We start from the raw sequence: 27,297 nt of genomic DNA on the forward strand, positions 1-27,297 counted from the left end.
ACACATCCATGCTATCACACACACTCTCATTCACAAACATTTAAATACTCATTCATTCCATTAATCACACATACTCAAAAACCCTCCCCGACCCCCTTACCTGAACTGCAGATCTCCCACTCGCAGACTTCAGCAGGGGCCCGGCTGTGCGAGCAACTTCTCTGGCCCCTCCCCCAGAGGAAGGAGGGGGGAGGTAGAGTTATGTGAGGACTGTGCTAGCTTCCTGTTCTCCTGCAGAGACGCTGCTCGCGACCAAAGCCCGGTAAGCAGCACGGCCCAAGCAGAATGAGGTCTAATTAGAAGACGACCTTGATTATAAGACGAGGGGTATTTTTCAGAGCATTTGCTCTGGAAAAAACCTCGTCTTATAATCGAGCAAATACGGTATTTTGTAATTTTACAACAAGCTTCATTTGGTTTTTAATTAATAGTATACTATTTATATGTGGTGGCGGTTCCAACCACAATTTCAGCCCTTTCAGTACAACGATTGTATGATTTGGTAAACTATTGTATCTAATACATAGATGGAGTTTTTTTAACCCCTTGACGACAATTGATGGCCCAGTCACGCAAAAACAGTCAGTTAATGACAATTGATGTGCCAGGACCGTCATGACTTTTAACAGGTGTAGAACGCTAACTACGATCGCTTTCTTCACCCAAACGGTGTTGCTGTAATGCCTCGATGTCAAGGCATTCAGTAACACAGAGATTAGCATCAGGGGCCATGTCTGCCCCCCCCCCCCCGGGCCACCGACGTCTACCATACACTGTATGTGCTAGTTGTTAAAGAGTTTAGGAGGCGATCAACAATCAAGGTTACCTGTGTACTAGGGCAATTCTAGTCCCAGGTCACAGCAATCAAGTTGTTATACTGAAAACTTCCAGGCCTAAAATAGTGTACAGTGCCACTTGCTGAATTTTCCTGTAACTTTATGACTGAACATCCAAAGAAATGCTACAAGTATCATTGGTTCAAAAAACACTTATTTCTATTCTATGTGATATACAACTATATTTTGTTCTGTAAAGGGAAGTTCCTTGATTATATATATATATATGCACTATAAATGCAATTAGGGCTGCAACTAACGATTATTTTAATAATCGATTAGTTGGCCGATTATTTTTTCGATTAATCGATTAATCGGATAAAAAAAATGAATGTAAATTTTTCATTTATTTAAAATAATTTACTAAACAAATGATGTTAAATACAAACAGCAGAATAAAAAAACGATAATACATTTCTTGTCTTTATTTCCCAACCAGCCCCCCAATATATGCACATTTGAGCCCAGGCTTGCTACGCTGCCTCCCAGACATGCCATGCTGCCCCCCCACATATGCCACGCTGCCTACCACAGCACTCCACGCTGCCTCCCACATCTGCCACTCCACGCTGCCTCCCACATATGCCACTCCACGCTGCCTCCCACATATGCCACTCCACGCTGCCTCCCACATATGCCACTCCACACTGCCTCCCACATATGCCACTCCACACTGCCTCCCACATATGCCACTCCACGCTGCCTCCCACATCTGCCACGCCACGCTGCATGCCACTGTGCCTGATACGCCTTATACCCCCTGAAACACCACTCCATCCTCCCCAGACATGCCACCCTGCCCTCCCCACATATGCCACGCCATGCTGCCTCCCACATCTGCCACTCCACAATGCCTCCCTCATATGCCACGCTGCCTCCCACATCTGCCACTCCACGCTGCCTCCCACATCTGCCACTCCACGCTGCCTCCCACATCTGCCACTGTGCCTGATACGCCTTATATCCCCTGATATCCATCCTCCCCAGACATGCCACCCTGCCTCCCAGACATGCCACTTCTCTACCCCCAGATATGCCACTCTACCCCCAGATATGCCTTATACACCCTGATACACCACTCCGTCCTCCCCAGACATGCCACACTGCCCTCCTAACATATGCCTTATATACTGTATATGCCTTATACCCCCAGATATGTCACTTCACTGCCCCCAGGATTTAGATTCCCCTAAATTAACCCTAAACTCCCCATTAACCATAACTGCCCCTAAATTAACCCTTAACACCCCCTTAACCACAGCATCCCCTAAATTAACCCTAAAGACCCCATCAAACACAGCATCCCCTAAATTAACCCTAAACACATCATTAACCACAACTGCCTCAAATTAACCCCAAACACCCCATTAACCACAGCTGCTCCTAAATTAACCCTAAACACCCTATTAACATAACTGCCCCTAAATTAACCCTAAACACCCCACTAACCATAACTGCCCCTAAATTAACCCCCACCTCCCCTAACTTTCAGTAGCCCAAATATATATATATATATATATATATTACATACATACACATATTTATATATATATATATATATATATATATATTTATATATATATATATATATATATATACACACACATACACATTATATATATATATATATATACATATACTTACAGTTAGATGAGTGTCACAGCCATGTGGTTCTGGCCTGGAGAAGAAAGGGGCGGGGCCAGTTGTCACAGTGATTACAGGGAGGGGGAGTAAGTAGGAGCTGCTGCTGTGAGACGGTGAGTCAGACTAAACGGATTATATAATGAGGGGGATTTTTCAGAGCGTTTGCTCTGAAGAAACCCTCATTTTATAATCGATAATAATCGATTCAACTAATCGATAATGAAATTCGTTGCCAACGAATTTCATTATCGATTATTATCGATTTTATCGATTAGTTGTTGCAGCCCTAAATGCAATATATATTTATATGCGATTATATATATGAGCTTTTTTGTAACATTCATATGAATACATCATGTAGAAAGGTGTTTTGTGCAATGTTGGTTTCAACAGGGTTTACTGTGTGTGGCTGGGACACATGAGTACCTATACATATGTGCATGCTTGGTAAAAGTTTTGCTGAAACATGCAATTAATTTAAGTCCCAGATCTCACAAGCAAGTGGCATTGAGAATTCTATACAGTAATATTACTACACAATTTTTTAATAAAGCATTGCCATTGGACAAAATATTATTTTGATACATTTCCTTTACTTAGATATATGTTCGAAGTTTAATGCTCTCTTTAACCACCTATGTTAATGTATTTACTGGTATACAATACATTAATAAGAAGATGCTACTCTGTTCAATATACTATTGTTTGGTAATATTTTACAGCTGAGTCTAAACAATAAACAACTGACCCAGATGTTAAAATCTACAACTACACCTGTGCAAGAAGAAGAGGAGGATCCTTTAGCATATTATGCTAAACATACTTCACAGATTGAGGTGGGTATTTATTAACGTAATGTTCAAAATATAATATATTATTTACTTAATTCTCCAAAGTATTTAGATCACCCAATTAAAATGTTATTTTCCAATATTTTGTTTGGGTTTGCATTGTCTAGCTCACTGATAACCTAAAAAACAAGAGTTCCACTGCCTGGTGTCGAGTGAATAAAGATATACTAATCCGGTAAAATGTCTCATTTTCTTCCAGATTGTACGTTTGGACAGAAGCATGGAGCAAATAGTTTTCCCTGTCCCAAATATATGCGAGTTCTTAACAGAGGAAACAAAGCACCGGGTTTTCACCACCACAGAGCAGGATGAACAGGGGAGCAAAGTTAGTGATTTCTTTGACCAGTCATCTTTCCTTCACAATGAGATGGAGTGGCAACGTAAGCTGCGGAGTAAGTAGTAGTGCCAATGTATTTACCTAGTGTTTAATTGTGAATTCTGTGATTAGTATTAGTGTAGTTTGCAAATAAATTACCCCAGAGTATGATCACCTAAAAAGTTATCTATAAAAATTGTTGTGGTGTCCATTATGACACCTGATACTACTGTAAACTGGGGACAGTACCTTATGTCAAACATGAATATTGGCTAAAAGAGAGACTGCAAAGAGTTTTTGTAAAGTGGAGTACCTCAGGGGTCTGTCATGGGTCCTCTTCTTTTTAATTTGATAATAATGATCTCTCATGTTGCATTGAGAGCCATGTCTCAGTGTTTGCTGATGACACACAATTAGTACCACAGCTTAACCTTGATGCTTCTTCTTATAGAATCTATTTAGCAGGTTTTTTCATTACCTTTTATAGATGAGTAAAAGATTTTTCAACTAAAAGTTAGAAACAGTAATTTTTTCTAAATTTTTCACCATATTTTATACTTTTTTTTAGTAGTAAATAATATGATACAATCAAAACAATGTCATCTAAAGAAAGCCCTTCTTGTCCTGAAAAAAACAATATCTAATGTGTGTGGGTTCAGTAGACGGGAAAGAAGAAAATTACAGCTAAACACAAGCAGCGCAGAAATGTTAAAACGGCCATTGTCACGAAGGGTACAAAAAGTAAAATCAGCCTTTGTCACGAAGGGGTTAATCAAAAAAATAGTTGCAGCCCTAGAAAGAGTGTAATATTTAGGGGTCTCAGGGGCTGTCTGGCTTTGGCAACAGGAAGGCAATTGTTTGCAGTCCAAATTAATGAAACAGGAATGGTCCAAGTTGGGCTGATACTCTTCCTGGTATCTAAAAATAACCTATGTTAAAATCCACTTCAGGCACTAAAAGCCAGTGGCGTCTCCAGCTTTCATATTTAGGGGGGGCACGTGGGGGGCCAGGGACCAAAGTAGGGGGCCAATTATAAAACGGTACATATACACTATATATATATATATATATATATATATATATATATATATATATATACACACACACGTTAGACGTGCATTTTTAACTGCATAATATGTACTTATCTCTTTGAAGTAGAGGCCGTGATTGAAATATGATTTCAAAATAACAGCTAAACTGGCAGTTATTTTTCATTCTTTAATATTAGCCCCTGCTGACGATATATATAAATATTAGACCCTGCTGACGATATATAGAAATATTACACCCTGCTTCCGATATATATTAATATTAACCCCTGCTGCGGATATATATTGATATTAGCCCCTGCTGCGGATACATACTTATATTATACCCTGCTGCCAATATATATTAATATTAGCCCCTACTGCCGATATATTTTATTAGTCCCTGCAGCCAATATATATAAATATTAGCCCCTGCAGGCAATATTTATTGATAATAGGCCCTGCAGCCAATATATATTAATATTAGTCCCTGCTGTCAATCAAAATATTAATATTAGCTCCTGCTGCCAATATATATTTTAATATTAGCTCCTGCTGCCAATATACCGTATTGGCTCGGATATAGGCCGCCCCCGTATATAGGCCGCACCTTAAAAGTTTGGTGCTTTTTAAAAGAAAAAGTCCCCCCCCCCGGAGATATGCTGCCACTGTCCTCCCCCCACGGGATATGCTGCCACTGTCCTCCCCCCACGGGATATGCTACCACTGTCCTCCCTCCCCGAGATATGCTGCCACTGTCCACCCCCCCGAGATATGCTACCACTGTCCACCCCCCCCCGAGATATGCTACCACTGTCCACCCCCCCCTCGAGATATGCTGCCACTGTCCTCCCTCCCCGAGATATGCTACCACTGTCCTCCTCTGCCCCCCCCCGACTTACCGGAGCAGACTCCCGGGTGTCTTGCGGGGCCGGCGGGGGACATCTACGCAATACGCGTATACAACTGCGTAGATGTCCCCCGCCGGCCCCGCAAGACACCCGGGAGTCTGCTCCGGTAAGTCCGGGGGGGGGGCAGGGATAAAACGCATCCGCACGATGCGCTTAGACAACCTCCCGTGCCGGCACACCCCCCCCCGTGGGAAGTGCTGGCAGGGGAGGGTGTCTGAGCGTATCAGACAGTAGGATACAGGTCCCCTGCACCGCTGCGGGGGATCTGTATCCTAACCCCGCTGCCTGCCCAGGCGTCGGGCGCTAGACCCCAAATATAGGCTGCACCCCCGCTTTAAAGTGGGGGCCTATATTCGAGCAAATACGGTATATATATATATATAAATATTAGTCCCTGCTTCCGATATATATTAATATTAGCACCTGCAGCCAATATATATTAATATTAGACCCTGCTGCCAATATATACAAATATTAAACCCTGCTTTTAATATATAAATATTAGCCCCTGCTGCCAATATATAAATATATATTAGCCCCTGCTGCCAAAACATATATAAATATTTGCCCCTGTTGCCAATATATATTATAGTGAAAAAAAATTGGACCCTACCCAAGCATTTCCTTGGGCCCGCTCAAAGCTCCTGTGACGAACCCTGTCTGATCTTCACTGTTATTATTATTATTATATTTATGTGTACCCGGTTTGAATGTGGCTGCAGCTCCAGCCTTCAAAGAGAACCTATAATCTGGCTGGGGCTCTTAATCAGCCAGCACAGCCCTATCTACCCAGACGGCACCCGCACTACAGGGGGGATAACACAGGTGGGGGAACCCATTGTATCCCTTAATCCCCTCACCTGATACATCCCCTGTATACCGATGGGATTTGTGAGGGGATGTGGCTGATGGGATTTGTGATGGGATGTGGCTGATGGGATTGGGGGTTGGGTTCGGTGCACAGTGAATGGAGATTGTATATAAGTTCTGTGTGTTTGTAATAAAGGGAGTTCTGTTTTTAACCTCAAAGCCTGAAGTTCTCTCTCATGATTGAGGGAAGTGCTGGTCTGTGACTGCTTTCTTCGGACAGCCACAGCGTGTCCGCTTACTGGGAGAGGGAAGGAGCTGACGGGCGGATGTGTCCAGTCTGGGCACAGGACGATCCGTCACAGCTCCCTTGCATGCAATCACTCCCTCTGCTACCACACTGAAAAAAATATATTTGCCACACTGACTGCAGATCAGGGGAAGACCGTGAGAGTCATTCCTGCACCGTGACATTGAGAAGTCCTCTACCCTGTAATCATTCCCGGAGTCCCTTTGTTCCCTCATTCACTAAACCATACCGCTCTTTTACTTACACCTTGTAGTTCAGGTATAGATCAAATAAACAACACATGGAAACAGCACATGCAACTGAATAAGACAAAAAAATCTGTATTTGCAGGTATACATAAATAATGTATGGAAACATAGCATTGCAGGTATAAACCAACAGAACACACAAACCCAGCATTGCCGGTATAGATCAACTGGAAATCACATGTAGCACTGAAGGTAAAGATCAAATAAACAACACATGGAAACAGCACTCCAGGTATTGATCAACTGAATAAGACATACAAATCCTAAATTTGCATATATAACATAAATAATGTATGCAAACATAGCATAGCAGATATAGATCAACAGAATTTTACACACTATTTGACATCCAAACAACTATAAATCATTCTTTTTTTATCACATTATTAAAATCCTAGAAATCAAAAAAGTTAAAAGGCCCAAATAAATTAAGGAGATTAGATATTTGCTACTGCAAAAATTTTTAGATGAAAAAGTCCAGTTTTATTCAGCGCTACAAAACAGTGATAGCATTATTCATAACAATATTCTTGAAAAGAAATATGAAACTTCAACAAAACTTTTAGCCATTAATGCAACACAACCATCTTAGCACTGCGTCACCAAATGAACACCTCATCACAGATAACAAAATGTATACAGTTGCATATAACTAAGCTGAATACCACTTGGTCGGTGAAGGCCTGTGAAACCGAAGGGGAATAGTGTCCTGTATAATGAAATCAAGAATTGAGTTTCACAAACTCTGAACTCTAAGTTTCCTTTTTAATAATATATTCAGATTGAAACAGAGTTAATAACACAATACCTTTACTTTTCCTCTCACTGATTTCTTGGCCTAGAAAGTTTTGTCCTCTGAAGTGACCACAAAATCTGAATAAATAAAAATTACAAAGTTCTATTTAACCCTACAGCAAGTAAAGTGCCAGGAAACAGATGACCAAACACATATCAGGACAGGGTCTGCCACACTGACACCCAAACACATACACCAGGACAGGCTCTGCTGCCACATGGACCCCCACATCAGGATGGGATAACCTACTAATAGTATAAAAATGCTTTCCATTGCTTGGTGGTTGTGTGTATTGCCCCCTTGTGTATTTGTGCCCCCCCCAGCCACCCCCTTTCAGTGGCGTCTCCAGCTTTCATATTTAGGGGGGCACATGGGGGGCCAGGGACCAAAGTAGGGGGGCCAATTATAAAACGGTACATATACACTATATATATATATATACACACACATATACACACACACGTTAGGCAGTTATTTCTCATTCTTTAATATTAGCCCCTGCAGACAATATATATAAATATTAGACCCTGCTGCCGATATATAGAAATATTACACCCTGCTTCTGATATATATTAATATTAACCCCTGCTGCCGATATATATTGATATTAGCCTCTGCTGCCGATATATACTTATATTATACCCTACTGCCGATATACATAAAAATTATACCCTGCTGCCGATATATATTAGTATTTGACCCTGCTACCAGTATATATTAATATTAGCCCCTACTGCCAATATATATTATTAGTCCCTGCAGCCAATATATATAAAATTAGCCCCTGCTGCCGATATATATATATATATATATATATATACTAGACCCTGCTGCCAATATGAATATAAATACTAGACCCTGCTGCCAATAAATATTAATATTAGCCTCTGCTGCCAATATATGTTAATATCTCCATCTCCCTCCCAATCTATCCTAACCAGAGCCGGCCTTAGGTGTTCCGGCGCCCTGTGCGAACTACTCCTCTGGTGCCCCCCCTCACTACCCCCCCTCTGCCCCTTCAAACTACCCCCCCTCTGCCCCTTCAAACTACCCCCCCTCTGCCCCTTCAAACTACCCCCCTCTGCCCCTTCAAACTACCCCCCCCTCTGCCCCTTCAAACTACCCCCCCTCTGCCCCTTCAAACTACCCCCCCTCTGCCCCTTCAAACTACCCCCCCCTCTGCCCCTTCAAACTACCCCCCCTCTGCCCCTTCAAACTACCCCCCCCTCTGCCCCTTCAAACTACCCCCCCCTCTGCCCCTTCAAACTACCCCCCCCCTCTGCCCCTTCAAACTACCCCCCTCTGCCCCTTCAAACTACCCCCCCTGTCCCTTCAAACTACCCCCCCTCTGCCCCTTCAAACTACCCCCCCCTCTGCCCCTTCAAACTACCCCCCCCTCTGCCCCTTCAAACCGCACAGGGCGCCACACTCCAGGGGGCGCCGCCGGGTCCTCCCCCGCCGCCACGGGGTCCTCCGCCGCCGCCGCCGCCGCGGGGTCCTCCTCCGCTGCCGCTGCCGCGGGGTCCTCCTCCTCCGCCGCCCCCTCTGCACCTAAATGAAAACGTTGTTTTTTTTGTTGTTGGTTTTTTTTAACTTTATTTAACATCCTCCATGTTAAATAAAGTTAAAAAAACCAACAACAAAAAAAACAACGTTTTCATTTAGGTGCAGAGGGGGCGGCGGAGGGGGCGGCGGAGGAGGAGGACCCCGCGGCGGCGGCAGCGGAGGAGGACCCGGCGGCGGCGGAGGACCCCGTGGCGGCGGAGGACCCCGTGGCGGCGGCGGCGCCCCCTGGAGTGTGGCGCCCTGTGCGGTCGCACAGGTCGCACACCCCAAAGGCCAGCCCTGATCCTAACTACCCCCTCTCCCTCCCAATCTATCCTAACTACCCCCTCTCCCTCCCAATCTGTCCTATCTACCCCCTCTCTCCCTCCCAATCTATCCCTATCTACCTCTTCTCACTTCCTATCCACCTCTTTTCACTCTCTAACCCCCTCCTAACTTTCTACCCTCTCCCCCCCCCTTTGAAGTTCACTTACCTCGGGCTTGTAGAAGTCCAGCAGCAGGATCGCGAGGTCTCTGTCTTCCTGGTTCTGCCGCAGTGTGTGCGGCTTCATTGCTGAGCGCCGGATATGACATCATATACCGGCGCTCGGCTTGAAATGCCGGCACTGCGACCAAGGCAGAGGCCTCGCGGTCGCGGAGAAGAGTGAGAGGTGCTGAACGGTCGCTGAGAACTTATTCCTCAGCGACCGCTCGGCGCCTCTCTCTCTCCTCCGGATCTATTAAAAAAAAAAAAAAAAGACGGTGTTTCAATTGGGGGGCACACCGGGGGGTACAGCATGATGTAGGGGGGGGCATGGCCCCCTCTGGCCCCCCCCTGCCGACGCCATTGCCCCCTTTGTGCATTTTTGCAATACACCCTTGTGTATTGATTTATTTGATGCTCTCAGCCAGCCCCCCTCCCTTGTGTATTGATGCACCATCCCCTTGTACTGGTTAATATTATGGCCCCCATACCCATGTGTATTAACCCCCCTCATTTGTGTATTGATATATGTGACATTCTTCTAACCACCCTGATGTGTAATTATGTCCCCAGCCACCATCTTTTTGTATTTAATTTTCCCAATGCAGCCCCCTCTTGTTAATGTCCCTCCTTCTGTCACCTCCACTATTTATTTAAAATAAAATACTTTTTTTTGCTGGCCTTCATTCTTCCACTGTAACACCGCTGCTCTTCTCCCTCGTGCTCTTCTCCCTGTCACGCAGTGACAAGCAACCGTTGCGTAAGAGCCCGCCCCCTTCAAAGGGGCGGGATGAAGAGCCTTGGTCAGTGATCGGCATGCCGGCAATCCATTAAGAGGCCAGCGGAGGCGGTTTTACAGCCGCTTTGAAACTGTCAGCCGCATCGGCTGCAATTGGAGCTTGGTGTGCCGGCACACCGGGAAATGTCCCGCTTTCCCGGCGGTGGGCCGGGTCATTAGTATAGCGTTTCGATTAGGGGGGCACACTGGGGGGCACAGCATAATGTAGGGGGGGGCATGGCCCCCTCTGGCCCCCCCCTACCGACGCCACTGCTAAAAGCCCACCATATACTGATCTGATTAGATTAGAATCTGTTTTATTATCAAATAGATGTACATTATGTGCAATCAAAGCTACATGTTATAACTCATAACCATACTTGAATCTATGTTTTTTTCCATTCTGTTCCTTTAGGCATGCCATTGATATATTGGTTTTCCCGAAGAATGACGCTATGGGGGACCATTTCCTTCAACCTTGCAGTCTTCATTAACCTGATTATAGCATTCTTTTATCCATATGTAGAGGGCACATCTATAGGTAAGATGCCTATACTTAACATAAATATATGTGAATAATTATTTTTTTGAGTTATTAATGAAAGTTTGTGACCGCGCATCTTTTTCTCTCCCCAGGGATTCTGGACTCACCTCTGGTATCACTCCTATTCTGGGCTATGGTCTGCTTCTCTGTCATGTCTCTTTTCACAAAGCGTTATGGCCTCCGTCCTCTTATTGTGGCTCTGATCCTGCGCTCTGTTTATTACCTGGGAATTGGTCCAACACTCTACATACTTGGGGGTCTCAATGTAAGACATTTAAAGTGTCGACAACTGTGCTTTAACTTTTGCTTTTTGTGAAACAAATGCTTCATACAATATTAATGGAAGGATACATGTAGATAATATTTATTAATGCCAGATGAGTTGTGCCAACCTTCATTGATGAAAGCTACATGAAAGTAGAAGATAATTTCAGCTGTCTAGGGTTCATGCCAGCAGAATTGTGTCCATTCATGTAGTTTTCACCAATGAAAATGTTGGATATTTGTTTTGCTTAAATATCTAAATGTCTCTGTGGCCAAAGATCAGTCAAAACCAAGACTTCTTAAATAGGTTAATTTATTATGCAAAGGATATGTATACATACAGCACCAATTGGTGACAGATGATGGTAACTGGGTAATGGAAAAGAAAGCATGTATTTCTTACAAAAAATAACACGGTTCTGCTGGCATGAAGCCCTATAGACAGTTACGTACATTAAGGTTCCTAGTATGCATCTGACCTGCTTTAGATAAATGTTTGATTATTTTATTTTTGGTTTCAATGTTTATGAAGCACTTTAACACTTCTGCAGAGAAGCATTAAAATTGCACCCTAAATATGGAGTTTTATACTATAATATTTAAGTACAATAATTCCTCCTATAATTGTTTTCCTGATCTATGATGAAGTTTCTGTTGGCCGTGTTAAGTGGTGGCATACTTTACTGTAGCCTTTTACTCTATTTTAGACTTTTTAGTCATGTGTCATGAGTTTGTATGTATATGTATAGTGCTGGAGTCAGTGTATGTATGTACTATAGTGTCAGAGTCAGTATGCATGTGTGTAAATGTATGGTGCTGGAGTCAGTGTGTGTATGTGTATACTGTAGTGTCAGAGTCAGTGTGTACAGTATATGTATAGTCTGTAAGTGTGGTTGTTTATACTGTATTATGAGTGTGTATATGTATAGCGCTAGAGTCAGTATGTATGTAAATGTATAGTGTCGTAGCCAGTATGTCTACTGTATTGTAGTGCCAGATTCAGTGCAGGGCTGCAACTAAAGATTATTTTCATAATTGATTAGTTGGCCGATTAATTTTTTCGATTAATCGGATAAAAAAAAAAAGTATGTACATTTTTTGTTTATTTAAAATAATTTAATGAACAAACTGGATGTGAAAACCAAACAGCATTTCTCCCTGCAGCGCTGCGGAGGATCTGGATGTTAGTGTTATAATCTGACCTCTATTTGAGGTCGGATCATAAAACGAGGGATATTTTTCAGAACATTTGCTCTGAAAAAACCCTTATCTTATATGCGATAAAATCAATTCAACTAATCGATAATAAAATTCCTTGGCGATGATTTTCATTATCGATTATTATCGATTTTATCGATTAGTTGTTGCAGCCCTAATTCAGTGTGTATGTGTCCATAGTGTTAGCGTGTTTAAATTTTTAAGACACCTTAACCTAGACCGACATAGGTTGTGTGATGTCTTAACTGCTGCTCTGGCAGTCCTACCTCTAGAAAGAACCGGGTAATTGAGCCATTCTGACAGCGGCGGGGGCGGGCCGAACCCAATTCAACACGTCTCCCCGGCAACCAGGGACGCCGGGGAGACAAACCAGGAAGAGGGGCGGCCCACACGCTCAGCGTTCCGTCTCCCTGGCAACCACAGATGCCAGGGAGACACACACAGCTGCTTCCGTCTCCCTAGGTGTCCATGGTTTCAGAACAAGCCGTGGACACCTGGAGATACTGATTACAGCAATCAAAGGGTGGAGTTTCACCCTTTAAAACCCTAAACAACTGAGCCTTCATTGCTCAGTTGTTCTGTGCTATTTACAGAGGACGCTTGGCTACTGTAACAAGGAATGAGATAATTGTAAAAACTAACCTCACAAACTATGACATTTGAAAACAATGCTTCCTTATTTTTAAATCTCTATAAAATCGTATACGCTATGTATTATCCTCATCCCTAACGTACCTCTTTTTCCCGTTTTTTAATACCAACAGCTGACCAACAAAATAGTTTTTGTAGTGAGTTTTGTTGGCAACCGTGGAACCTTCATTCGTGGATACAAGGCTATGGTGATGGATGTGGAATTTCTCTACCACGTGGGCTACATTTTGACCAGTGTCCTGGGTGTTTTCGTTCATGAGCTTTTCTATAGCATTTTGGTATGTACCATGTCTTTACTCAATACTTGGAATACAGATGTTATAACTCAGTGGAAGAATTTAAAAAAAGGTTAGGATGAGCATGGAAGCTAGCTTAAAGGAAGATGGGCCATATGGGTATAATTTTTCCCTCATTATCTACAGTATCTATGTGCAACTGTTGTTCCTTGTGTACAGGTTTATACTTTGTTATGTTGTTTATACACTTGTCCATGCCCTAGCTCCTTCTGGTAAGAACGATTAGTCGCCACTAAGTTGTTTTAGTCCCTTTTATTAGGTGGCTGCTACAGGAAAAAGTCCATAAAATGAAATATGATAATAAAGATTGGTAATCCTGACTTCTCTAAAGGTTGCGCTGTATAACCCCACTTGAATCCACAGTGGGAGTGAGATGTAATTGAATCTTGTATACTACATCTCTGATTTGTCTGTTAACTTGACAAAACATACAGAAACCAAAAGCCAAATCTGATGGCTTGTGACCTATGTTTAGTACACATACTGGTCATGTTCATGCACATTTTAAAAATGCTGCAGTTTTTTTTGTAAGCCAAAGCAAATTACAAACTTCATCATGTATGTACTTTCATTAAACTTTGAGTCTTCAGTGAGTTCAAAGGAGATGAACCATATTTGTAAAATATAGAGACAGCATCAATGAGATTCCTCTCTTTGCATTGGCCTTATATCATGTTTTGCTATGTGTAAATGTTTAACAAACCAGTTTTTAATTTTACAGCTATTTGACCTGATATATCGGGAGGAGACATTGTTCAATGTGATCAAAAGTGTAACACGTAACGGTCGTTCGATCCTCCTGACAGCTCTACTTGCCCTTATATTAGTCTACCTTTTTTCCATTGTGGGCTTTCTTTTCCTTAAAGATGACTTCATAATGGAGGTTGATCGACTACCCAATGGTGAGTTGGAAAGAGAGAATCTATTGTGAGAGTTGTTGACTGAAGTATACGTCATTTTCTTTTCCAGTGACCTAACATTTCCAGATTGCATAGCGAGAACACCTATAGTACCATGTTCATAATGTCTCGTGACTATTGTACTTATATGCTGTAAACAAATTATTGTACTTCCCCTTTATTATATTATAAAGTAATAAGCACTTTTGTTAATTGTTAATAAAATACTTAAATGCCTGTGTTAGAATGTAGTATTTTAGGCAGTGAATCTTACTTTGTAGCTGTAGGGAACAGCCTTCCAGAGAATGAAAGACAGGCGGCTATTGTGGCACACACTTTATACAATTTTTGGTGTTGCGTTTAAAAAAATAAAGACAGAAATGAAAGACAGAAAGAATCAGGTTGGGTTTCAGTTTAGAAATACCGTATTTGCTCGATTATAAGACGAACCCCCAAATCTGAATATTAATTTAGGAAAAATTGTGGATCAGTGAGATTACTTGCCTCCTTATTATCAAACAAAAACTAGAATTATCTTTATAAAACCATTTTAGTTGTATTATAAATGTAACTCTGTAAATTTTGAGAGCCAGAGTTCGAAGGTTTGGATAAGACAAAATATTTGCTTATTGGCAAAGCATCTATAAAGCAATTAATACAAATATTCCTTTTTTTCTATACAGTTCCAGAAACAATGACAAAATCCATGGAATCAAACCCTTTTGCAGATTACTGCAGCAGGGACCAAACAGACTGTCCATCTGGTGTCACAGTACTTGAGAATTCTGAAGGTAAATATAAAAGCAAAATATTTAACCCCTTCAATCCCATATTTTCCATACTTTCCCAGCACTTATAGGGAACACACTATAAGGTGTACGTTATTCGTAGAATTTTTATGCATATGGCTTAATGGGTTTGGGGGTTGTGAACGGGGGCAGGAGGGTTATACTGGGTAGATGTTGTGTTAGGGCAATGGGATGTAAGGTTTTTTTTCCTTTTTTTGGTATTATTATCTTTTTTATATATTTTATTTTTTGGAGTTTATATATATATATATATATATATATTTTTATTATTATTATTTTTATTTTTTTTAAATGGATAGAGCTCCTCTTAGGTACCTCATGAACATGTTATTTTTTTGTTTTGTTTTTCAGCATGGGAGGAGGGTGTGAAACATGGTTTCTCACTCTCCTCCCCATGATCCCCCCTGCACCGATCACACTGATCTCTTTGCAAGTCTGTGGGGACTTAGAGTGTCTGTGCCTCATCGGAGCGACCGGATATCCCTACAGGGGATATCCTGTCCTCCAATTACCTTCCGGGTGATGTCAGCAGTGACGCGACCCGAAAGGGAATTTTAAAATGCCCGATCTGCGTTTAAAAATGTAACAGTTTTCCATCTTTCATGCCGGAAGCTGTTACATCAGATCGGGCAGCAGAAAGCCGGCGATGCTGGCTTCTGCTGTCAGGGGGGAGTCCAACGGGGATTCTTGGGGTGCGTTTTTTGGACGTACAGGTATATCCATAGGGGACTGAAGGGGTTAAATACATATGATGTTTTCATTTGCTATTTCTCTTCAGTTATATTAATCTTCTGGACCTTGTTATTTTTTTAGATGATGAAGATGACACAGAAAGAGCATGTGATACATTGCTCATGTGCATTGTCACAGTACTGAACCACGGGTTGAGGAACGGAGGAGGTGTGGGAGACATCTTGAGAAAACCTTCCAAAGATGTAAGACCCTTCATAATTTGTTTAATATATAAAATGTGAATCCGATAGATAAACACTGGCTACATAATGCATCATGCTTCATATTGTGCTTGGGAATTATAAAAATCAGTAGATAAAATAATGTACGCTTATGAAATACATCTATAAAAAGTTCTGCATCTAACCAACAGGAATCCCTTTTTCCTGGTCGTGTGGTATATGATCTGCTTTTCTTCTTCATTGTCATCATCATTGTCCTGAACTTGATTTTTGGAGTCATCATTGACACATTTGCAGATTTGAGGAGTGAAAAACAAAAGAAAGAAGAGGTTCTAAAAACAACATGCTTTATCTGCGGTAAGAAAATATTTAGTATGTCTACCTCATAATAAACATGGTTATGATAGCAACTCCTCCCAATTACAATTTACACATAAGTTATTTTTTAACTTCTCATTAAGAAACTGAACACACCATTATTTTTATTTGTGGTCAGGTTTACAGAGTTGATAATGCAAGTAAGAGAACGACTAGGACCAATAGGAGTGTGAAAACGATTAGGAACAATCAGACAGTGTGATAAATTGAAGAAAGATCATTGTGTTGCATTGTGTCGAAAACCTAGGCAGCGATGAACCTGCCTGTTTGGAGGCAAAAGTGATAACACATTTTTTGGGGAAGACATAAAAGGGGTCAAGAGAGAGAACACATAACTACAACATGTATGAAATTAAATGACAAGCTGTGGATTAAAACTTGAACTTTAAATGGAGTGAAAGTAAGTGAAACTAACTACTACTATGTGAGTGTACTAAGGAAGAACTGAATTGAACTATTCCTTAGGCACTTGGAATCTAGGTTGATTCATTTGATTTATTTTTTGTACCCTTCGTGACAATGGCTGTTTTAACATTTCTGTGGTCCTTGTGTTTAGTTGTACATATTGGGGGTTTTTTCAGGACAAGAAGGGCTTTCATTAGATGTTATTTTGTCGTTTATCACCTCCTAAGTGCTTTTAAACCAGGCATCCGCTGCCATACGATATATGGCAGACATTGATGTCTAGGGGAGGGACCACGCGGGGCCCTTGCTGCTGATCTCTGTGTTGCTTAATGCCTCAACATCAAGGAATTACAGCAACACCACTTGGGTGAAGAAATTGATCTCTTTCTTCACCAGTTTAAAGTCATTATGTGCCTGGCACGTCAATTGCCGTCAAGAGGTTAAATGAATTAAAGGGAATTAAAATCTAATGCATGACATGTGGGCTGAGGGTTGGGAACGAATCTCTCAGCCTCTTCTGAAAAAGGTAAGGAGGTATGCCAAGTCCTTCAGCCTGCTATGGTCCTCTTGCGTGAACTGCACGTTTGAGATCTCCCCAGAGTGGCTCGAGGGTGATAGCCAGAACCTTCACCTTTCTCTGCTGTAACCGCTGGAGGGACAACTTGGCCTTGTGCTTACGGCCATTGTCGTGATGGAAAGTCCAAGAGCGTTCCATGTACAGCTTTCATGTGGAAGAATGCAAGTTGTCTGCCAGTATTTTCTGATAACATGCTGAATTCACCTTGCCATCAATTTTCACAAGATTCCCTGTGCCTTTAAAGCTCACCCCTCCCTAAAACTTCAGTGAGGCACCACCATGCTTCACAGTGGGGATGGTATTCTTTTCACAATAGGCCTTGTTGACCCCTCTCCAAACACAGTGCTTATGGTTGTGACCATAAAGCTCTATTTTGGTCTCATCACTCCAAAGTACAGTGTGCCAGAAGATGTGAGGTGTGTCAAGGTGGTGTTGGGCATATTTTAAACTGGCTTTTTTGTGTGGCATTGGCGCAGTAAAGGCTTCTTTCTGGCAACTCAACCATGCAGCTTATTTTTGTTCAAGTATCATCATATTGTGCTCCTTGAAACAACAACATTGTCTTTTTCCAGAGCAGCCTGTATTTCTCCTGAGGTTACCTGTGGGGTTTTGTTTGTACCTCGAACAATTCTTCTGGTAGTTGTGGTATCAAGATATCCCTGAATTTTTCACTTCTTAATAAGCAATTAAACAGTACTGACTGGAACTTTTATTTTATCTTTTTAAAGTTCCATTACCTTGTTACACAGGTCTTTTGATGGTTCTTTTCTGCTCCCCATGGCTCAGTATCTAACCTGCTCAGTGCATCCACGTGAGAGCTAACAAACTCATTGACTATTTATACACAGACACTAATTGCAATTTAAAAAGCCACAGGTGTGGGAAATTAACCTTAAATTGCCATTTTAACCTGTGTGTTTCACCTTGTGTGTCTGTAACAAGGCCAAACATTCAAGGGTATGTAAACTTTTGATCACAGATATTTGAGTGATATCTGTTATCATGATTTAAAAAGTAGCCAAACAACTATGTGATAATAAATGGCTTTATATGATCACTAGCCTTAAATAAAAGAAAACATTTTTGCATGATTAGTCATATTATGAAACGCCAACATTTCACAATTTCTGCCAGGGTATGTAAACTTTTGAGCTCAACTCTCTCTTTCTATATATATATATATATCCTTTTAAACATGATTATTTATTTAATTCTGGAGACATTTGGACCCTCTTCCACACTTCTTGACCATTAAGAAAATGTTGTGACACTGAGGGTCATGGAAGCTGAGTATGAAACTGACTGAAGCTCAAAGTACTAGGAGACAAATCTGGATAGCACAAGGACCCCATGACAAGGGCTGGGCTGTAGAAGGCAAACACTAAGGAAAGGAGTTGGAACTGAATAGCAATTAGAGAAGGTGAAGGGAGACAGTAAAGCCTAACAGCAGAGACCTATCATACCCAATACCGATGGTGTCTGTTAATAGCAACTAGAAAGGTACACCAACAGATGTGATCATTTATGCTGAAGCTAAATCCCCGTCTTTCGAGAAGAATGACTTAAAATTTTAGGAGGGGTGGAAATATTATTTCAGCCTCTCCCACAAATTCAGGCAATGCCTTTAACATACAGTATATTTTAACATGCTATTTAAATTTGTGTTTTGATGTGTATTTTTGGAAGATGTGGTAACTAAAATTGCAATACATAAATAAAGCAAGAAAAATTAATTAAATTACATAAGATGCCATTTTTTGTGCGCAAGGCTTCTAGCTATGGGAAAGACTTCCCCTGGAGGTAGGAAAGGTGATTAGCTAATTAGTAACCCCACACGTGCAAAAGTGGTTTCTGCAATCACTGAAAAACAGGGGTTAGTGTGTGGCCATTTATGGGGCTCCATTTGGCTAACCACCTACTTCATAAACAGATCATACATGTGAATGAAGGCATTGCTTTCATTTGTTTCAGCAGGGACATTCTATCATATATTTTCAAAGATCAACTAATCAAACTAAGTTTCTTTACAAATGGTGCTCAAACCTGCAGAATTGAAGTGCTCCTAATGCATTCTTGTCCTCTCCTTTATACACCTTGTGCCTCACTGCTTTCAGGGAACCTCTTCTTTCAAAATACAATAAATAAAATGTAACTAGAAAATTGTTATGATTGTTCCTTTACTGCAAAAGGGGTGGGGAAGACTGCACCACTGTATTAAGATGCACCACATTGTAACAGCACACGCAGTGGCATGCTCTGGTCTAGGTCAACAGATCAGGAGGTCTGCAGCCCCTAGACAACTTCACTATCTCTAAAAGACCTGAAAAGTATAGTTAAAATTATACCATTTATTGGCTAACTGAGAGTTTGATTGCGAGCTTTCAAGACCGAGTTGTTGGGACCCTTGCTCAGGCATTAATGAAGCTAACACAGACTTTTCTAAATACAAAAGCACAATTCACATGTGAGCAAAGACTTACTCCCTGGTTAGAGGGGCCATACAATCATTTGACATATGCCATGGAGGTGTCGAATGTTCCCAGGAATAAGTTGTTTGTAGTTAATTCGAATTGTGAGAGGATTAATGGTTTGTAATGTTATAATGGGAGATGAATTCTCTGTCTCTGTTGAGGCCAGTAAGTAGGGTATTAAAACGGTATATTAGTTTGATCTCCCATATTTTTCTCTCCCTCTGGGTGCAGGGCGATCCCATCAGTACTGACAGCTTCACATCCTGAATGCTGTGTCCAGGCTGACAGAAATGCTCCAACAGGTGTATCTATTTTTTCTGTTTGATGGTATGTCTGTGGAAATTAAACAGTTTGTGTAATGCTTGGCCTGTTTCCCCCACGTACATCGATGTTGGGCATTTAGCACACATGATGAGGTACACCACGTTAGATGATTTGCAGCCACTGATTTTGTGGTGTAAGTGTGAGCCTGGGATCTGTATTTCATCTGTGGGAAGGATGTGTGCACAGGTCTCACATCTCTTTTGTTGGCAGGGAGAGGTACCATTTGCTGTTCGCCTGTGAAGGGTGCTCCTCACTATACATTGTTTGAGATTGGGAGGCTGTTTGAATGAGAGCAGTGGGGGATGTGGGAATACCATCCGAAGTCTTTCATTAGTGTGCAAGATTTCTTGTAGTTCCTTTGAGATCTTGCGCAGGGCTTCAATTTGCAGATTATAGGTGACAACTAATGGTACTCGATCTCTTTTTTGTGGCTGCTGATATCGCAGAAGGTTTTCTCTGGGGATATTGATAGCTGTTTGCAGTATAGTGAAGTCTGAATGGACTTGTTCTTTATAGATGGTAGTGTCCAGGAATTGGATGTTAGTGCGGGAGTAGCTCAGTTTCAGGTTTATACTGGGATGAAAGGCATTATAGCCTTCATGAAATCTGAGGCGTTCCTCTTCGCTACCAGTCCAGATGATTAGTATGTCGTCGATTTAGCGGAGATATACCAGCAGTTTGTTGTGGCAGGTGGAGATGTGGTCCTCCTCCAGTTTGGCCATGAATAAATTGGCAAGACCTGTGCAGCAGGAAAATGGGAGGAGAATATGGTATGAGGAGGCTCCCTGATCTTTTCACTGCAAGTTATAAAGGGCTTTCATGATGTTTTACCTTTTTTACGCTGTGTTAGGACCACACAATTCTTGGTTGTTGCACAGGTGAAATCCTTTTGATAATGGAATGAAAAATATTTTTAATAGAGTAAAGAAAATAATAAGAACAAATCTCTGCATTCACTTGTCTCAATATTTATTCAAGAACAGGTGGATACAGGTCGAATAAAGCTTACCACTTTTCCAGCTTACCCGATTATAAGACGGTGCAAAACTGTTTGGTGTCCCGACCAAGGCTGCAGTCATATTTATTAATTTGCATTATGAATATAAACCACTTGAACTGTATTCTTTTTTGATATTGCCTTGGGTAATTGAGATTCAGTAGTGACTAGGGTACCATTTTATTAAAAATCAAGTTTGTACAAAAACGAATGCACAAGTCTAGGAAATATATATTTACATTTCTGTTTAAAATGTTTTTACAATGTGTACAAACTCTTACTAAAGAAGTAGATATACCATGATTTTAATGTGGTGTTCCTTTTAGGTCTCGAAAGGGATAAGTTTGACAACAAAACAGTGTCATTTGAAGAACATATTAAAGAAGAACACAATATCTGGAATTACCTGTACTTTATTGTGCTAGTTAGAGTGAAGAACAAGACCGATTATACTGGGCCTGAAAGTTATGTGGCACAAATGATAAAGGTAAGTACAACTTCCCAATATCATATGCTCTTTAAGTCCTAAGATTAATGTAGACTTGAATGGTTTATGAAGCCAAGCTAAACAGTGAACAACACCCAATTTTTATTAAAACACAAGCACAAAAAAAATTCAGATCATATTTCTTTCAACACAGAAAGTGCATGTATAGTAAAATATATGGATGAGGTTTATGATGCTGACTACGTATGATGTCTTCAACAGAGCTGTAACTTGGACTGGTTCCCAAGAATGAGGGCTATGTCACTGGTCAGTAACGAGAGTGATGGGGAGCAGAACGAGATCCGTAGTCTTCAGGACAAACTGAACTCAACCATGCGTCTGGTAACACATTTAACAACACAGCTCAACGAACTAAAGGAACAGGTACAAGTTAAAGCTAAATATATATACTTAATTTAATTATGTCATACTCTGACTATAGAAGTTTCTTTCTAAAATATTCCTGATACCTTTTTTTCACCAATTTATAGCATAGTATTCATATTTCTTTAGGGATAATAAATTATCAGGATTATTTTCTGTTATGCTATATGTAGCAGCAACCATTTTGCTGGTGCTTCACCTTAAGATGTTTGTGTTAATAGTTTTATAGAGAAACAACTGTATAGCTGTAAATTATTTTTACTATAGTGCTAAAGGCTGCTAAAAATGCAGTTAGAGTCCAGGATATGTGTCACAACTTCCTGTCTGGACTGATAACAATGTCATCTCTGCTAAGGGATCACGGGTAATGAAGCAAAATGTGCATTGGCTTTGCTTTGCATGTCAGAGCTGGAAAATGGACATCTGAAGTACATACAAATGGAACAATGACACAAATGATAGTTGGGTTTCAGTTCTGGATTTTTATGTCAGATATGATGGTTTCCTTTAACTCCTTTTTGTTTTATCAATACAAGACGCAACGAAACAATAAGTGATGTGCAAAATAAATACAATAAATAATATAATAATAATATCAATACAAGATGCCTCAGAAAGAAGGGACTGTGTGGAGCCATGGCTACATATATACACAGGCAGAGTTAAGTGTTGTATGACTAACAGGAGTTATACTGTATTTACAAGAAATGAGAGAGATATTTTAGAAATGAGAAACAAAAGGAAACAAAGAATTAAAAGATCAAAAAAGTTCACTGTAACAATAAGCAATTCAAACTCACTTATAGCTTTATTCATGTGTAACATATGAGCTACATATAAGGTAAGTTTTATTGGTCATGTGGTTCTGCATTATATTGATTAAAGATGCATGTATGTTTATGCCTAATGCCCATTGGTTCCCACAGCATACATAATCAATAATAAGTTGAGCTTTTCACCCATTAAAACAGACTATCATAGGGTAACTTTCACTCATACATAACATTCCTTCTGCATTATTCAGGAAATATCATTACATAATGTAATGCGACAGTCTGTATTGGCAACCGGGAAGTGTGTGGTAAAGGACATATACAGGAATACCATGCAGACCTGTGTCTTGAGGTTTGTAAATCTGGGGAGCACTTGGATTAATGAAGCCAAGTAATGACTAAATTTGCCACATTCCTTAAACATACAGCATTTAAAGCTGTAATTTCAACATACTACTGAATTAGGTACATGTACAAAATAAGATATGGTGCTAAAAAACTGCAAATATGCTACTAATAAAATCAGTTAATTTGAAAAAATAAAATTTTGAAGTGCTTACTAATTTCCATAAACATGATAGAGGGAACCTACAGTCTGTACAGCAGCTTTTTTTATTTTTAACACATTGAACTTGTATTAACCATTTATATAACACCTTTTTTTGCATTACATTATACTGTATAATAATGAATAACACTTCTGGTATGGTTTTCCTTAATGGTTCATTCAATAATAGAAGGAGTTGATAGACCAAAGCTGATGTGTCTAAACTACATATGTAATAGCCGCAAGCAGTTATAATATTCAGTGTATTTGTGCACATGATTTGACCCCATTCTGTTTTTCTTTTTGTCACCATAGGTATAAATAATATAGTTTACTCTGATTTGGTGGTCTGACAACAATAAACTCTCTGTAGCATGATTTTTTTTTATAAGTCTGTTTTTTTCGTGATGAGTAACAGTCAAAAAAGGTCCTTTAATCAAACGATAATTACATCTTATGAGTGTTATCACGAGTGGTAAGTGGTGCCATAGTTTGAATAGCTTAATTACTATAGATATTGAGCTACATTACCAAACATTTTGGAGGAGACAGAAACTACTGAAGAATGCTAACTGCTGTGAATGTATAGGGTGTTGTAAGGCTTCTAAGGTTGCCAGCTATGCCTCATTGGTCTAGTGCAAAGCAAGTTACCAATTTCTCAGCCACTAGTTAAATTTAGTGTACGTCTTCTTTTGCAGATGACTGAGCAGCGAAAGAGACGCCAGCGCTTGGGATTTGTAGATGTACAAACGAATGCTGCACACGCCACGGCTAGTGGGCAATAAGAAAATTGATGCAGACTCCGATAATGGGAACTATACTGTTGGATGCTGTGTACCTATATATATATATATATATATATAATTGAATAAATTATATATGTGCTATTTGATGAACATGGCTGTCAACTAGCAGAACAAGTTTGATGTTCTCTTGGAACTTATGTTTCTACATGCATGTTTTTAGATAAACGGTTCACAGTGTCATCACTGTATATTTTATAGCGAAAACTAAAGTTCAATTTTAGGCTAAAAATGTGGTAGGAATTTTGTATTTTGTTTTAAACGTTTTGTATTTTGATTACCAAAAGACGAGTGTACACTACAAAATATGAATATTCAGCTTTCAACATTAAACAATTTTGAATATGTATTAACTTAAGTAAATTGTATACATCTCATTAATTGTGTAAAGTTTCTATAAGAACATACACGATATTATGTTCCAATCTCTTATCAGCATGTATTTTACTGTCCCATGAAGACCCTGACTGCTATGCCAAACATAGGCAAGCATACTAGACTTGTTCACAGTGAGCAAAATTGATTGGGACAATTTTTTTCATTTTGTTTTGCTATATTTGTTTTCAGCCAACGGAATCAATTGCCTGCCTTGCTCAACTGCTCTAAAATATAATACACGTTTAACCTCTGTGGTTACGTTAGGATTATTTAATATTTTAGAGCAGCTGATTGAGGCAACATTTGTTTTCTATTCAAACCACTATTTGTTAATTTGAGGGAATCTTGTGCTGCCCCAACTGCATTAGCATAGACTAAAATTCTTTCTAGTCGCTTGAAGCCCTGAGATTTTTACTTAATGTATAAAAGATTTACATTACTGAGAGAGTGGTAGAAATGTAGAACATCCTTCCAGCAGAAGTAGCTTGAGGTCTACAGAACTCCCAAGATTTTTACTTTTATTTTCCTAGTCTTTGCAATTGTCTATTATAATTTGGTATTTTGGTGGTGATTTTTGAAGATATTATTAAAAGTTTAGTTTCAGGTGATCCGAGGTAGGAATCTTTTCAATGTAGATATCCCTTATATGGCAATAGTTAACTATACTTTTTTTTTTTTTGTTGCTGTATGTAACCTCTTGCATCCTGGATCTTATTGTTTCCTGGGAGGGTTGCCATTTGCTAATACTTAATAAGCAGCACCTGCTTGAACATTTTCTAGGAACATTGCCAAAATGCCAATCCCAGCTTGTTCAAGCCTGTCTGATTCCTACAAATGTAATATCTTGTAATTAACTGTACCAGAAATATGTGAAAGGGACTTGGAGAGAAGAATTTTTGCTTTTACAGGTAAATTAATGAAAACAAAAAAAAATAGATTTCCCATTTGTTTTGTTGGGGGTCCTTTCTCGTTTTCAGTGATTCATACAATATAACAAATTAAGCAATATTTGTGAATTATGTGTGCATCTGAATGCACAAGTCTAATTTCCTCATTTTCTACAAACATTAATGGTCTTGTTTATACTGGGGATGTTTATACTTTTTGATGAACTTTAAACATTTTAGTACAAAAAATTTGGAAGATTTATGTAAAGAATATTTGTTTTAGTTCTAATATTTCTAAAGGCTCTTTTGTACATACAGCAGAAAATTGAGCAAAATTGTTTTTTTGGCCATAAAATACTAAAATTTTCTCATGGTCACAAAAGTAAAATCCCACTGAAGGCGTAAACAGCAGTGCCATGTAATTGAGCTACTCTTTTTGATTTACAACAAAATAAAAGAAAACCGTGGAAAATATTAGGTCAATGTAAATATACTTCTACATTATGAAGAACCATCACACCTAAAAGAGATTGGGCACCCCTTACCAAAACCAAGGACATTGATATGGTATTGTCCCTCCCCCTGTTGTGTCTGTAACAGCCTCAACTCTTTTGGAAAGACGTTACACATCTGTGAGGTCAAGCATTAATGTTTGACAAGAAGGCCTGGCTCCCTATCAGCGATCCAATTCATCACAAAAGTGTTCAAACTGTGGTAAAGGTCAGGGCTCTGCGCAGGCCACTCCAAGTTTTTTCACACCAAACTCATCAAACACATGCTTGTTTTGTGCGCAGGGGCACAGTCATGCTGAAAAAGCAAAGGGGTTTTCCCAAACTGGTGCTATAAAGTTGGAAGCATACAGTTGAAAATGTCTCTAAAGTGTAGCATTAACATTACATCATAACTGGTACTAAGGAGCATAGCCCAAACCCTGGAAAATAGCTCCAGACCATTGTCCCTCCTCTACTAAAGTTTACAGAAGGTACTATGCATTCTGTTAGGTGGTGTCATCCTGGCATCTGCCAAAGCAAGATTCATCCATCAGACTTCCAGAGAACAGGTTTCCACTGCTCCATAGTCCAGCTGCCATGTGCTTAACACCAGTCCAGCTAACACCTGGCATAGTGCATTATGATCTTCAGCATGTGTCCACATACCTTTGGTCATGTAGTGTACATAAGTAATGTAAAAATATATATAATATATTCATGTATCACAGCAGAACCATATATTAAATTATTACCTTGAGCTTGAAAAGATTATGTCAATATTGTGTTGTAGATGAACTAAGAAAATGTACAACTTACCCCCTCCCCCCAGGGGTATCTCTTTGAATTAACAACTCAGGTAAACAGATACTGCAAAAGTGCAAAAAAATGATTATAGGAAAATTAAGGGAGAGGAGAATTGAGCAAATACAAGAATCTAAAGACTGTATTCAATACACTTCACACAAAAAGACAGCTCTACCAGATGGTGGTGTTTTGCAAAGATGTGCAGACTGCTTCAAATTGCCACCTTACAGATCTCACCGAAGAAGGCCAAATAAACATCTGCCCATGTTGAATGGGCCTTGAGTTCAGGAGGTGGAATTCTAAATACCAAACCCAAAATGCTCTGTATGTTTGTGACTTTCCTGAGAACAGGTGAGATCAGAGGAATGGGAGGAAGAATGTAAGTATAGTATGGTAGGTTGAAAAAAGACCAGTCCATCAAGCTCAACCTAGTTCTAAAGTT

At 40.1% G+C, this 27,297-nt stretch overlaps 1 protein-coding gene across 1 annotated transcript in view; it reads left to right on the forward strand.

Annotated features, from left to right (window-relative positions):
* The window catches only part of ITPR3 (inositol 1,4,5-trisphosphate receptor type 3), an 86,737-nt gene extending 62,377 nt beyond the window's left edge, over positions 1-24,360 (forward strand). The window contains exons 47-58 of the mRNA XM_053457841.1: positions 3,203-3,316; positions 3,531-3,723; positions 10,970-11,095; positions 11,191-11,363; positions 13,345-13,509; positions 14,249-14,429; positions 15,110-15,217; positions 16,049-16,170; positions 16,341-16,506; positions 21,628-21,788; positions 22,011-22,172; positions 24,191-24,360. Coding sequence (XP_053313816.1) covers positions 3,203-3,316; positions 3,531-3,723; positions 10,970-11,095; positions 11,191-11,363; positions 13,345-13,509; positions 14,249-14,429; positions 15,110-15,217; positions 16,049-16,170; positions 16,341-16,506; positions 21,628-21,788; positions 22,011-22,172; positions 24,191-24,277 — 1,758 coding nt within the window. The 3' untranslated portion in view covers positions 24,278-24,360. The remainder of the gene's footprint in view (positions 1-3,202; positions 3,317-3,530; positions 3,724-10,969; positions 11,096-11,190; positions 11,364-13,344; positions 13,510-14,248; positions 14,430-15,109; positions 15,218-16,048; positions 16,171-16,340; positions 16,507-21,627; positions 21,789-22,010; positions 22,173-24,190) is intronic.
* Positions 24,361-27,297: the final 2,937 nt, after the last annotated feature.

The sequence above is a fragment of the Spea bombifrons genome, chromosome 2, assembly GCF_027358695.1.
Source record: "Spea bombifrons isolate aSpeBom1 chromosome 2, aSpeBom1.2.pri, whole genome shotgun sequence".
Classification (NCBI taxonomy): Eukaryota; Metazoa; Chordata; class Amphibia; order Anura; family Pelobatidae; genus Spea; species Spea bombifrons.